This window comes from Calonectris borealis, chromosome 3 (genome assembly GCF_964195595.1).
Source record: "Calonectris borealis chromosome 3, bCalBor7.hap1.2, whole genome shotgun sequence".
In the NCBI taxonomy this organism is placed as follows: domain Eukaryota; kingdom Metazoa; phylum Chordata; class Aves; order Procellariiformes; family Procellariidae; genus Calonectris; species Calonectris borealis.
This window is the reverse complement of record NC_134314.1, coordinates 71,951,978-71,965,031: the sequence shown is the minus strand read 5'-3', so window position 1 is coordinate 71,965,031 and position 13,054 is coordinate 71,951,978. Positions and strand designations below refer to the sequence as shown.

At 36.5% G+C, this 13,054-nt stretch overlaps 1 protein-coding gene across 1 annotated transcript in view; it reads right to left on the bottom strand.

Annotated features, from left to right (window-relative positions):
* Nucleotides 1-13,054, bottom strand: part of SYNE1 (spectrin repeat containing nuclear envelope protein 1) — a 314,802-nt gene that overhangs the window by 178,375 nt on the left and 123,373 nt on the right. Inside the window, exons 34-44 of the mRNA XM_075146137.1 lie at nucleotides 12,557-12,784; nucleotides 11,917-12,015; nucleotides 10,069-10,256; nucleotides 9,835-9,958; nucleotides 8,682-8,848; nucleotides 7,217-7,370; nucleotides 6,307-6,935; nucleotides 5,459-5,638; nucleotides 3,031-3,181; nucleotides 1,248-1,406; nucleotides 316-498 (exon numbers count right to left, since the gene is read on the bottom strand). Coding sequence (XP_075002238.1) covers nucleotides 316-498; nucleotides 1,248-1,406; nucleotides 3,031-3,181; nucleotides 5,459-5,638; nucleotides 6,307-6,935; nucleotides 7,217-7,370; nucleotides 8,682-8,848; nucleotides 9,835-9,958; nucleotides 10,069-10,256; nucleotides 11,917-12,015; nucleotides 12,557-12,784 — 2,262 coding nt within the window. The remainder of the gene's footprint in view (nucleotides 1-315; nucleotides 499-1,247; nucleotides 1,407-3,030; nucleotides 3,182-5,458; nucleotides 5,639-6,306; nucleotides 6,936-7,216; nucleotides 7,371-8,681; nucleotides 8,849-9,834; nucleotides 9,959-10,068; nucleotides 10,257-11,916; nucleotides 12,016-12,556; nucleotides 12,785-13,054) is intronic.

Below are 13,054 nucleotides of genomic sequence, written 5' to 3'. Positions count from 1 at the left end.
TCAGTTTCTACTGGAACATAGTTCGGTCCAATGCTATGTTTTTGAAATTTTTGTGCTTGCAAGAACACATTGTCATGTGTTCATGTGTTGTCACAGAGCCAAAATAACCACAGAGCTTAGTTTTAGTAAGAGATGTGCTGTTCTTGCTTCTGTCAGAAGCAAACAGCTTCAAAAAAGGACTGGAATGCTGTCAGCCAGTCATTGGGTTAGTGGTACCAGTGCTTGAACAGAGGACACAGTGGTCTACAACAGCACAGACTTATCACTTGAGATTTTGGTCCAGAACATTGTTATCACTGATTTATGGGTAAGCACCTGGAAGTCTTTCAGGAGGACCTCCATTCTCTGACTGTTACTCAAGTTGCTGATGCCTTCATTCAGCTGAGAAATGCACTTATTGCACCATCCATCCATTTCATCTCCAGTTTTCAGGATGTCATCCCATAGAGACACGCTTACACTCAGCCGGTCGATGTTGTCTTCAATTCTTTCAGACACCTTTTAGGAGAGGAGAATGTATCAATACCATTCACAAATTAATTTTAGATGTCTTTATTTTGCAGCTAGTTGTAAGACAAGTGCATCAGAAATAATTAGTGAGCCTAAACGAAATAATTTTCTTAGATGTAGGTCTAAGTTCTGAATTCTAATTTCAATTTAGTTACCCAGATGATAAAATGAACAAAAATCATACCTGATTATTTCTAAAAATTTTTATATTTTTTAGTGGGGAAGAGTTTTATGTTCAAATAAACTTTATCTTTAAAACAGGCTATCTTTCTTATGTAATGTAGGAATTTGCTAATAAAGCAGTATAAATATGAAAATGCAAAGTATTAGCTTTTATATTATGTTTCTTTGCTATATTGTCTTTCTCAACATATTTACATCTTTTATGGTGTAGCTTAATACAGTTTACTGCCTAATTTATTTAGTCCAATTTACTTTAATAAAGTAATACTGGCATACATCAGGTGAGAATCCAATCCAAATTTATACTCAGAAGTGTGCAAATTTATACTAGTAACATTCATACATTGTTATAAGACATCATTTTAAATATATCAAATCGATGTCACAACTTTGTGCGTACAATGGATGCCAAATCCTTATGATTAACCCTTTGAGATATACTTCAAAGTAAACTTTACTAAACAATAACACTCTAAGATCCTAAGAAAATACTAGTACTGTAACCTTAGCCCAACTTAAAAACTGCATTCAGCATATAAACACCAGACTCTTACATCTAGCCATTTGTCCACTGTACAGTCCATATCTGTTTTTACCGCAGTGGAGTCGCAGTTATGCACTCGTTTCAATTCTGTTAACAAATGTTTTCCTTTATTGGTGAAAGTATCCAGGTCTTTCTGTTTATCACTCAGATCATTCTTGGCAGCTTCATGCTGTGGACATAAATATTTGCTTGTTTAATGAAGCCTTGAAGAAAGAAAGAAAAATCCAGTTCTCCAGGCACCCATCCCAAGCCCTGTGGTACGTTACGCATTTGATAATTCGCATTCAGCATACCATCTATATTTAACTATGCCACAAAATACAGAGCGACTGACATGGTTTTCTCATGAGCATAATCAAATAGTATGATTGTTCTTATAAATAAAGCACAGAAGTGGGAATAATAAATTCTGAGTTTTCCCCACTTGGTAACCAGCTATCTTCAGGACTTAAGGCAAAATTTGTTTGGTTTTTTTTTTTTTTTCAGACTCTACATGTCTAAAATTGAGTAATAAGAACCCATCAATGACTAACTAGTATCTAAAATCAGTTCTGGAATTACAGCAGGGTAAACAGAGGGTGTTGCAAACAAAATTTAGAATTGTGAAACCCGTCACTCCTAGATAATCTGGAAAACAAAAGTACAAATGTGTTCAGAAAGGAATTAGACAAAATCTTCAGGGCTACTAAGTTTGCAATTCTAAGAGTAGGGAAATCTTTAAAACACTGTCACTGAAGAGGTGACAACATACTGAGAAAGGATCACAGTTAGCACCTCATACTTTTTTCTTTAACAAGTATTACAGATCAGCATTAGAGATAAGCTACTAATCTGGATGCAGTATGGTCATGTGGCCATGCCTACTTTATTATGGTAGGAGTTGTGCAAAATATTTATTGCGCTCCAACTTCTTCAGGCCTAGATGTGGCCGCTGTTGTAGCAGGGAATTCTCCACAGCCTAAGGCTCACATTAAGGAGAGGAATCATATGGAAGTTACATGCATTTCTTTGTTAGACTGGCAAGCTCTGTTCTGGCTTTCAGTTCTAGTTAAAATGTCTATTAAAAAAGGCCATAAATACGCACAGTTTAGAAAGAGGTTTGTACAGATCTGACTGAAGAGTTTTTAATTAAGAGCTCAATAGGCTGCCAAATGAAATTACCCTCTGAATGAACGGAAAGAATTTAACTCAGAACTCTTTTTCCTCACAGGCTGATGGATAGCAGAATTTAGAATTTTAGAAATACAATCCAGTGAAATGAATGGAATGCGGGATCCAAATTCCTTATCTCTGCTCAATGGCCAGTATCAACATTGTACCCCACGGAATAAGCCATCTTAGGGAAAGAGACGGACATAAGAATTGCACACATCAGAAATGTTTTCTTTTGTTGACTTTTATCCATTCAAAAAATTACCCAAAATGGAAAAATATTAAAGTGTGTTGACTGGAAATATCCTCTTATAGTATGACAGGAATATATTCTCAAGGTATTTTATGTGAAGAGCAGATAACTTATGCTTTCCATATAAATTAACATTTTGCATTTCTAGGTGCTAAAATTATAAATAGCAACAATCAAATACACATTAATGGATCTCACCAAAATGCTGAAATGACTATATTCTTTCCACATCAGAATCAGTACAATTTAAACCCTGAATGTCAGTGTGACAAGATTTGACAGTAAATTCAAGGAACTTTAAGCACAGCTCAAGGGCATCTTTCAAACAGAAAAATCCATCTAAATCAAAGATCATTTAAATCCCTCAAATGAAAATACATGTAATTACCTTTGATAAAGTTCGCCTGACATCTTCATGATCCTTCCAAATGGATTTGATCACAGAAGCACTGTCAGCACTATCTATGACTTTCATTACTGTTGACTTCAAGCTCTGATATTCCTTCACCAGATCGATAAGAATGCAGGACTGCTCCTTTCTGTAATGTGAAAAGGCTGTGTTAACACCATTTTCTGTCACGTTTCTGAAGGAAAGAGAATGTGACGTAGCAATTCACCATGGGAAAATCAGGATGCAGTGCTAAACATATTTTGGGCAGCCAGGGAAATACTAATATTTAGGTTTTACAAATCACTGTGGGTTCATACATCACAGAACATCTCACTGAAGAGACAGTATATGAATTGCCACCTCATATATATCAGATGTCGAAACAACTGACTTGAGCAAAAGAAAGACTGGAACTGGAATCCAAGCTTCTCACTTCCTAAGTATAGCATCTTACTGACTGGAAACTACACTATAATGATGCTGGCACTCGCAGCTCATTTTTTTAAACTTGTTTCTTTAACGTGGAGTATTTTTTTGGGTAAAAACAAGCAGAAGTAAAGACTAAAGCAATGCAAGAGAAGTCTGACTATTTTGTCCTCCAATTGTCACTTGCACACTTTTAGGTCTAAAACATTACATTCAACTTACCTGTCATTCTACTGAGAACAGAATAACCTGCTGTTAAGAACAGGCCTAACATTTTTTTTTCCACCCCCTCTCCAGAAAAGCCTATTTCTGCTCAGGCAATGGACAGAAGAAAAAAACCTATTCAATCCGTTCCTGGTGTTTATACTGAAGGGAGAGAAGGAAGACTAATACTTTGGATATGTTTAGTTGTAGAACAGTGTTTGCAATGAAAGGAATTTGGGAAACATGACATTGCCAAGAAAGAAATGTAATCGCTTTAGGAGCTGGCTCTTCTCTGAATGCTCCAAAGAGCTCTCCAAAATAACCAGGTTCAGGAGGGTCTAAAATTGTGTCTATATGAGAGAGAAAACAGTTCAAAATAATTAAATTAAATTAATAATTTAAACAAAAAATAACATTATTTTTATGTTAGAAAGGAATCACGAGGTACCTGAGTATCTTTCAGTTTTAGGTATAAGGATGACAACAACTACCCCAGTATGTGAAAACCGGACAATTCATTTACTCTCAATAATGCATCTATAAGGCAGAGACAGGTATTTCATATTTTCTTCACTACCAGGCTGGTACTGTCTAGCTTCTGGCACACGTATGCAGAAATTACTTGTTTTACTATTATTAAGGACTTCTAGAGGTAAGAAAAATGGGTTGCAGCAACATGCAACATGAAATAAAAATTAGCAGCAGTGCTGAAGAAAAAGGAGCGTTGGACATTTTTAAACAAAGCTATCCTTTTCTTCCACTTAGTTCAGATTTACACATCTCTTAAAAATCCACTAGAAAACCAGACTGAATTCAGCTGGAAAAAAACATCAGAAATGCAATTCATGTAGCTGTGCATATTTTCAAGAAGGAAATAATACACAGAGCTGGTTAAGGGGCAGCATATTTACGAACATTTGTATGGTGTCAATCAAGAAAATAGAATAACAATATAGTATATAAACCAAAGGAAAAAAAAATTTTCAGCACAAATGAAATTTTTTAAAATCGTCATTCCAGTACACCAACTCAGCAGTTACATGGGGATCACCAAATTGCATATGCCCATTGAAGTATTAGCCAGGCTTAGAACTGTTTTGCTTCTGCACTTAGACAAAATTTATGTACATTGAGGATGATGTAGTACTGAATGAATCCAGCACTTAATTTTACCATGCAAATTTAAAAAAGAACATTTGAAGAAGTTTTCTTTAAAGATGACAAAGAGGCAGCTAAGACAAAGAAAAGGGTAAGATGAAACTTTCTTTAGTTTCTTTAGTTCCTTTCTTTACCAACTTTCATTGATATACAAAACTGTCTTATATCACTGATTATACACTAATGATTGTTATGAGCCTGGTCCCTTGGGCAGACAGAAAGACTTAAATTTAAGAATGGTTTAGGACCACTGAATATAGGGTTGTCAGAAACACATATCCAACAGAGAAGGAAAATACATGCTAGAAGGAAGGTATGTGCTAGTTGGAGTGATAGTGAAATCTCAATGGAGATTTCTTATTTTTCAGGAGAGTTGACTAACATGCAGCTAAAAGCCCAGTATATCTATAAGTACTGTCCTGAGGACCTATCTGTGGCTTTATTAATAGTATAATTACAACTGGTACAAATATCCTGGTTTCTACTGCGTTTTATCTTCCACTCAGTATTTAACATACAAGCCCTGTTTTTTATTGGGATTAATACAGCAAGAAGATACTAAATGTAAACAACTGGCTCTCTTTCCCCCACTAAAAGAATCCTCTCCTTTCTCACCTTAAGTCTAAGATCTACTTACTTTTCATGTATAACTTTCTTGGTATCCTCCCACAGAGATTCTAAGCGATTTATTTCTTTGTTGATCTCAGGAGCAAGTGTAATATCTTTTTGGGCTATTTGTTTTGCTTTGTCCATGAGCCACTGAAGTTCATGCTGGTGAGAATTCAATTCTTCATCTAACTGGTTAAAGATCCTCAATCTGCAAGTTAAAAGGAAGGTTTCAAATTTACTTATCTTCACTTTTTTACAACAGAAAAGAAGAGAAAGGAAGAATGAAGCACGTGCTGTTAGAGTTACTGTGCATAAAGTTCCTTTTTTCTAACATTTCCTATTGTATCTTCAGAAAACAAAGTGTTATCTGGATTTTCTTCTGCTACAACTGGGCTCAGAATATGATTTTTCTGATACATATACAATTATATAGATATACATATGCCTTCACCTCACACAGTGACTTGGAAATATACTCAAATATTTAGATTACTACTTTATTATAGTAAGTGTTTGCAATTCCTTCAGCACGTGTACAGTCTTCAATTCTGTAAGAGTAGAGATAGTTATGTTATATGGGATTTCTAATAGCTGTTTGGAGCTTGGATGCATTCAGACAAAATAAATTTCTGAGACAAAAATTTTCTTGACTGTTCTTTCAATATAAAAGATTAGCAGGACTTGCTAAGCGTTCTACTCATGTTCTCCCTCCATCCAAACAGCTTGCTCACTTACAAAATTTTATTAAGTAGATATATGGCAAAAAATAAGGTACCCAGGCAGAAAACTCACACATGCCTCCAACGCATCATAAAAAGTCTGGAGACTGCAAGCAAATGAAGAAGTGCCAATCTCAAGCATTAATATTGTTTTTACCTTTGCTGGAGGGCTGGTAGTGTTGCCTCCTTCAGGCCCTCCTTGTCAGCCTTTTCCTCAGTATCTTCAATACTCTTCCGTAGCTGTTCTTTACGGTCCATGAAAGATCTTCGCAAGGCTCCAAGAGCTTCTGCCTCACTCTGTTTGGTTCCCAGCAGGTTTTGAACTGCCTCCAGTTCCAAGCATAGATTATCCACCACAGCCCTGCAGGAGGTCCTCTGCTCAGAAATGCTGTGTTTTAGATGATACTGGGCCTTAGTAAGGGAACCATCCAAACTGATGGCAACAGATTCCAGCTTGTTAAGATCTTGAATAACATCATTGAGTTCCTTCTCCAGTAATTCAGATTTAGCTTTATCCATATTTCCTGTTTGCTCCACTGTCTGCCTCAGCTGGTGGAGCACTCCTGATGCAGCACCATGGAGCTCCAGGAATACCCGCAGCTGATCCAGAGCCTCTTGTCTTTGGCAAGTTACTTGACTTGCCTCCTGGAAGATCTGAAAGCAATCTTCAGTCTTTCCCTGCAATGTCTGCTGGTCCTCTGGGCAGCTGAAAGAACACAATTTATCTACATGTTCCTTCAGACTTTGTAACTGCTGTTTCTTACTTTCGACTTCCATTGAGTGGTTCTGTGCGAAAGAAAGAAAATAAGGTTGTGTTTCTTCTTCCAATCAAAGCTCAGAAAACATTTTAGCCCTAAACTTATGAGCAAAACAAGTACTACTGATGGGTTTTCAGTAAGAACAGCTCAGTATTAAAATTTTGCTTTAAACTGGTCAATTAACAGAAAGCTGTGACTGAAACATTTGTTTTCAAACAAATAAATTACCTCATGCTAGTTTTAGATTAATATTTAGCTGAATGCATTTTACAATTTTTCTGTCTTTAATATTTACGTCCAAAAGTTTACCTTATTGTGAGACGCAGCTAGTTGTTGATCAGCTGTGTTTATCTCCGAAGTGGCTTGTAGTTCAGCAAGAAACTGCTTAATCCAGTCTGAAAACCTGAGCAGGAGCTCATCAAACTGCCCGTGCTCAGCCACAAGAGATTGAAGGAAGTTGATCCTAAGGATGTCACATGTAAATATGAAAGCATTTGATGTAAATTAATCACTTCCCATAATCAAAACCACAGCTGACTGAACAGCATTAAAATCAATGCCAGGTGGAAGGAAAGAAGAAAACATCAATATATGTTACAAATGTGATAACTGTCGTGTTGATTTCTTAACTGGGGAATAACATAACTCTTGAAAGCACCAGTTTGGCTCTTTCCTGTTTCCGCTGTTTTATTCATATCAACAGTTAGAAGTGTCCCAAACAATCAAGGTATGTTCTTCAACTTTTTTCAGGGGGGTAGTCCCAGCAAAGAGAATGATATTGATGGAAGATAAACTTCAGTTTTCAGACATAGCAATTCTGCAACACTGCATGTAAGGCGAGAGTCTCATCAATTAGGCAGGGGGTGAGTAGCTGTATGCTCAATTTCCACTGAAGTAAGTGACGGTTAAGTCTGCTCAGAGAAACACAATTCAAAGGAGGAATTTGTCCAGAGGAGTACTCGGCACCTAGCAGAACTAAGTTTCTAAACCTTGACCTTAAAAAGGGCCTTGTCATTTACCTTCCCATTTCCCTTAAAAATTTCTCTACCTAATTTTCAACATTAAATATTATGTAGAAGATCATTATATTGTAAAACAATCGTGTCAATAAAGCACCTAGAAAATGATGTTATTGACCAGGGTCTATTATTTAAGCTCCTTTAAAATAGTAAAATCATAGAATCATAGAATAGAAATATGATTAGAAATAAAATCATAGAATCATAGAATAGAAAATATGTATGTTCATCACCAAAATAATTGAAATCTATGATAACATACAGTTTCAAAAAAGGAGGCAGTGCTCCTGAGCCTAACATGAGCCAGCAGCCTAGCAAGTGAGCATTTATAGTATTTATGGCAAATGAAAACTTCAAAGAGGGTTTGAAAAGATAATAGTGTGGCTTTGCACAAGATAAAGCATATAACTGAATAAATGAAGAGTAGATATTACAGATTTTGGAATTAATTTATGAAGTTACTTGGGAAATTGTGACCGAGGAAATGCAACGTTATCTTAATTTCCTGCCCCACACGCCTTCAAACAGAACTCTTCTATCAAAAAAATAGGGAGAGATTATGCCAAAAAACACAGTATGATAAATCTGTGGGATTCCCCATACTCCATTCCTGGGAGCTCAGTGTTCAATATGAATCTTAAACCTTTGTTTTCCTGATGGTAGTGCCCTAAAAAACTATGTTTCAGGATTGGGATTCCTCATCTGGATATTGGTTACTCTCATTTAACATATAAAAAACATTCTGAAGCACGAACCTTTTATCAACAGTTTGTGGTAAAGCTTTCCACCTTTCATCCAGCTCTTCAAATTTTTCTTTTGTTGTTTTCACACACTGTTTGGAAGCTGTTGGGAATAGTGACTCATTTAACTGTAATAGGCTCGCATAGACTGAAGCATGGGACTCAATATCTGCTCGCAAATCCTGGGAAAATAATGGAATTTACAGCTTTTAGATTAAATATGGCATCATATTATGCAAAATAACAAAAATAATAAAAAATCAGCTAGGGATTTCCAGTACACCACTTTGAGACAAGTGAATAAGCACATCAAATCCTTGGAGGAATTGAGGTCTATTAGGACAAGCAGGTACTCAACACCTCTCAGACAGCTAAATCTGCAACTGCAATTCAGTAAGGATTCATCGAAGGTGTTTTTTTTGTCTCTTTTAGGACAAAGTGCAACCTTTCCACACAGCTCTGCTGTATGATGAAAGTGGCTAAAATCAAGACTAAGTTTTGCAACATATTTTGTGTGCAGCAACAGAATTGTGAGAAAATGTTGCAAATTGGCCCAAACAAAAAACCAAAACCCCAAATAATTTTCCTTCTCTTCAGTAATATTTAAAACTGAAATTATGGACTCATTAGCTTCATGGAGGGTATAAAAGATGCTACATTTGGCCAATTGCTTCATATTAATCTAAAAACAAATGGCAAAAATTCCAAGAGAAGGCATATTTTAGAATAGGATGAAAATCTTGTGTTTAAAAAAAAAATCAGAAACCAGAATTTCATTGTGAATTCAATGCTCAATTTCATTGAGCATTTTGTCATCTGAGCAACTTTCCTCACATGCAAAAAAAGGAAAGTAGCATTGTCTAACAAAGGAATTTCTCTAGAGAAGGGATCCTCTGGCAAGCAGAGCAATGTCCTTCCTTGACAGATAAGAGGATATACCAGGGCGTTACTTTTCTTGAGCTGGTGTATTATATTTGCAAATAACGTTCTTCCTGTCATTTTCTTGTCTTTTATAAATAACAATAGTGATAATGTAACACTTCCCTAGGACATTTCCAAAGCCCAGAATCAAGTGACTTGTCAGACTACAATTGAGCAAGTCCATCCTTTAAAAGACACAGAAACAAACCAGGAAATGTAGGGGGACAATCTTTCAGTTGAAACGTACCTGCAGTGACTGCAGTTCACCTTCCAGTTTAACTCTGTCAGCAGAAATGTACTGCTCTGAAGGACTGGCTGTAGCTTCACACCCCTCCAACCAGGTCAGGAAGGCAGACAGTTCCTTCTCCTGCCTAACAAAACCACAACGCAGAGTTACCAACTCAAGTCGTCCCCTCGGTCTCACACACTGACTGCAGGAAGGTCTCTCTGTCCATCATAACAGACATGAGAGTCTACTCACTTCTGCCAGTGAGCCAGAAGAGTCTCTAATAAGGCCTGTTTCTCTTTAGCATTTTCTAGCACCTCTTCATATTTCTGCTGTAATGCTGTAACCTCCTGAGTAGCTGTTTCTTTGTTAGCTACCTTTCGGGCACAGGCTGAGAGAGAGGCCAGAGTGTTGCTCAGTTTTTCCACAGTGTGACAAAGGTCCTAACAAACATGTAAAAGAAACAGAAGTCACATACATAAACAACAGAGTTATGGTAACAATGCTGGGAAAAATTCTGTACTACTCGAAGACTGAAGCAATGTTACATCCACCAGATCATGAAGTCACTGCATAGCTTACATTTCACTCAGATCTATCCTAGATACACGTCCCAAGCATATCAATCAACTAGCTTGTAGTGGGGAAAGACTTTCCTAAGAACAGTGTTAAAGAAAAAACTGTCAGCCACAAAAGGATCAGATCTTCTGAACGGGCCAAAGCTCCAAATTGCCTAATACCTGTCTAAGAGTTCCTCTAATTTATACATAGACAGTAAATACAAAAGCTCACTCCAACATGTGAGGACTGTCAGACTCGCAACCCATGTCATGACATGGAAGAGGTAGGGAACAGTTACTGTGAACTTCTGTCAGCATTAGCTAAAGTCTTTTTCATAGAAATGGCATCTGATGTTGACTAGACTTTCCAGTGTTGCCATTTCTAGAGAGCTGGGAAACTTGTTCGTATGAAAAGAATTGAAATGTAGTACGAAGAGTTAGAAAAACACAAAATGAAATAGATTTAAGACCACTACAGTTCCAACTCACAGGTGTGCAATAATAACAACAGTAGTAATGGTTATAATTACAGTCATGAAAGAAATCATATATAGGAGGAAATGTGAATTATACAGCAACAAGCTGCTGATGTTGAAACAAAATAATAAAAAATAATTTAACATTAAGGCATTGAATCATCATGATCTTGTAGGCAGGACAAGAGTTTACAATAGCATACTCAGCGTATTCATAATGTTTAAAAGCCAATAACAATAATGATTATATGTGCTGTCTGAGTAAATTCTCCATATGCAAAATATTTTTCCTCAACAAGTAGCAAGCTTTTTTGAAACAGACAGGCCAGGTCTTCTTTGCATACAGCCTTTGCAAGTAGGTACCATTAAGTTCAGAAGAAATTATATGTATTTTACTGCAAGAAGACTATGACAAAAAGTTTTTATAATATTTTCTTAGAAAGGAAGATAATGATTATTGTGGGGTGAACACATCACAAACTCATAGACATAGACAAAAACGCTACACCAAATTCCCTGAGATTTAGGATTTTTTGTAGTTTGAATACCAATCCAATGTTTGTTTTCCTTTTGTAATGGACTGAACAAAATGTCCAAACACCCATGGATTTCTGGCATCACAGATAAAAGCTTATCTGTTTAAACTCTGTCCAGTCTCTGCATTGTCCAAGAGAAACTACTTCCAAAGTTTCACCAAAATCTTTGAGGAAAAATGTCTAACAGACGTGTTTCTTATCTTCTATTTTTCATAATGTTTTAGATGTGTAAAATTAAAAACAAGAACCTGAAGGATTAATTAATACTTGTAGGCTTTCCCTTCTCTAGAGTGGGGAAAAAACGCTCCAAGCCTGTCTGAAATGGTGAGAAGAAATAGCTGAGGAAGCCTGCTTAAGCCTTCCCTGGGGCTTCCCACCCCAACAGGCAGTCCTTGCCTCCTCCTGCCTCCACCCTGGGCTGTGTGGCATCAGCCAGCGCCTGGTCTGGAGGTTATTGGCATTTCTGTGAGGAGGTCAGTGTGGCACCGTTCCCCTGGACTCGGTGGCAGGAATCGCTGGCCACATGCTCACCGTGCAATCCTGAAGGGCTGCGTACGTTGCGGCTGATGAAGAGCATGATGTGAGAGGCTCGGTTAGCTTAGCTTCAAATTCAGACACTGCCCACTGCACCTATGAAGAAAAGGCAAACCAGAGAGTCTAAAGCCAGCAGAAAATACATAAATGATGCTTTAAAGAACATCTTTTAAATATTTAGTGTAAGAGAATATTATATCCTAAGATTTTGTAGTGCTGAGTGCCTTTTGAAGTTAAAAGATGCTAACTGTGCTCAGCACCTTGTGACTGGCGCAATAATAGTATTTAAATTATTTTCCTTATAACCTACTAACAACCCAAGATTGAAGTTAAATGTTTATAAGAACTATGTGTATGTATAAGAAGAATTATTAATGCAATATCCAAGAAAATCACTTAGGTTTTCTAAAAGACAGCATAATTTTTTGAGTGTGTATATTTTAGTGTCTTCCTGAACATGCCTTTTAAGTCATTCAAAGCACAAATTTACATATAGAGGTCTTGCAATTATCTTACAAATCTACTCCTATATTCTAGCCCATCCTATTGTAATAAGCATTTTATATTCAATTTTGGAAAAATAAAGAGTAATTCTATAAATTGCTGCAAAAAATCCATTAGATTTTGCATTGTCTACCTGTTTAAGACTTTCTTCATATTTCTGCTGTGCTGATGCATTCCCTGTGATTGTTCCTTCCAGTCTCTGTGCATGATCTCTTAGCTCTTCCCAATACCTTTTGACCTGAGTCAATTTGGCTTTAATATGTGCATGTTCTCCAGAGGTAACAAACTGGGAAAAAGACTCAGCTTCCTCTTCTAGTTTTGAGATTCCAGTTATTTTACCATCTATTTCTTTATTAATAACCTAAAATGTAAAGTAATAATAAATAAAGAAGCACAATAGTTTTTTAATTATCAGAATAATATTTTCTATTTCCTTCTTTTACCTGAGCTCCATTAAGAAAGTAAATAGGAGAGTTCATTGACCACTTGAAATAACTGTTTATAAAAGTCTTTAATATGCTCTGTAAATTCCCTTTTTCTTCTTGAAATTAGCACTGGAAAAGGTTTAAAAAACAGCTTGCCCTAAAAACCATGTCTATGAAGAGGAATTAGAATTGCTGGAGGTGCATAT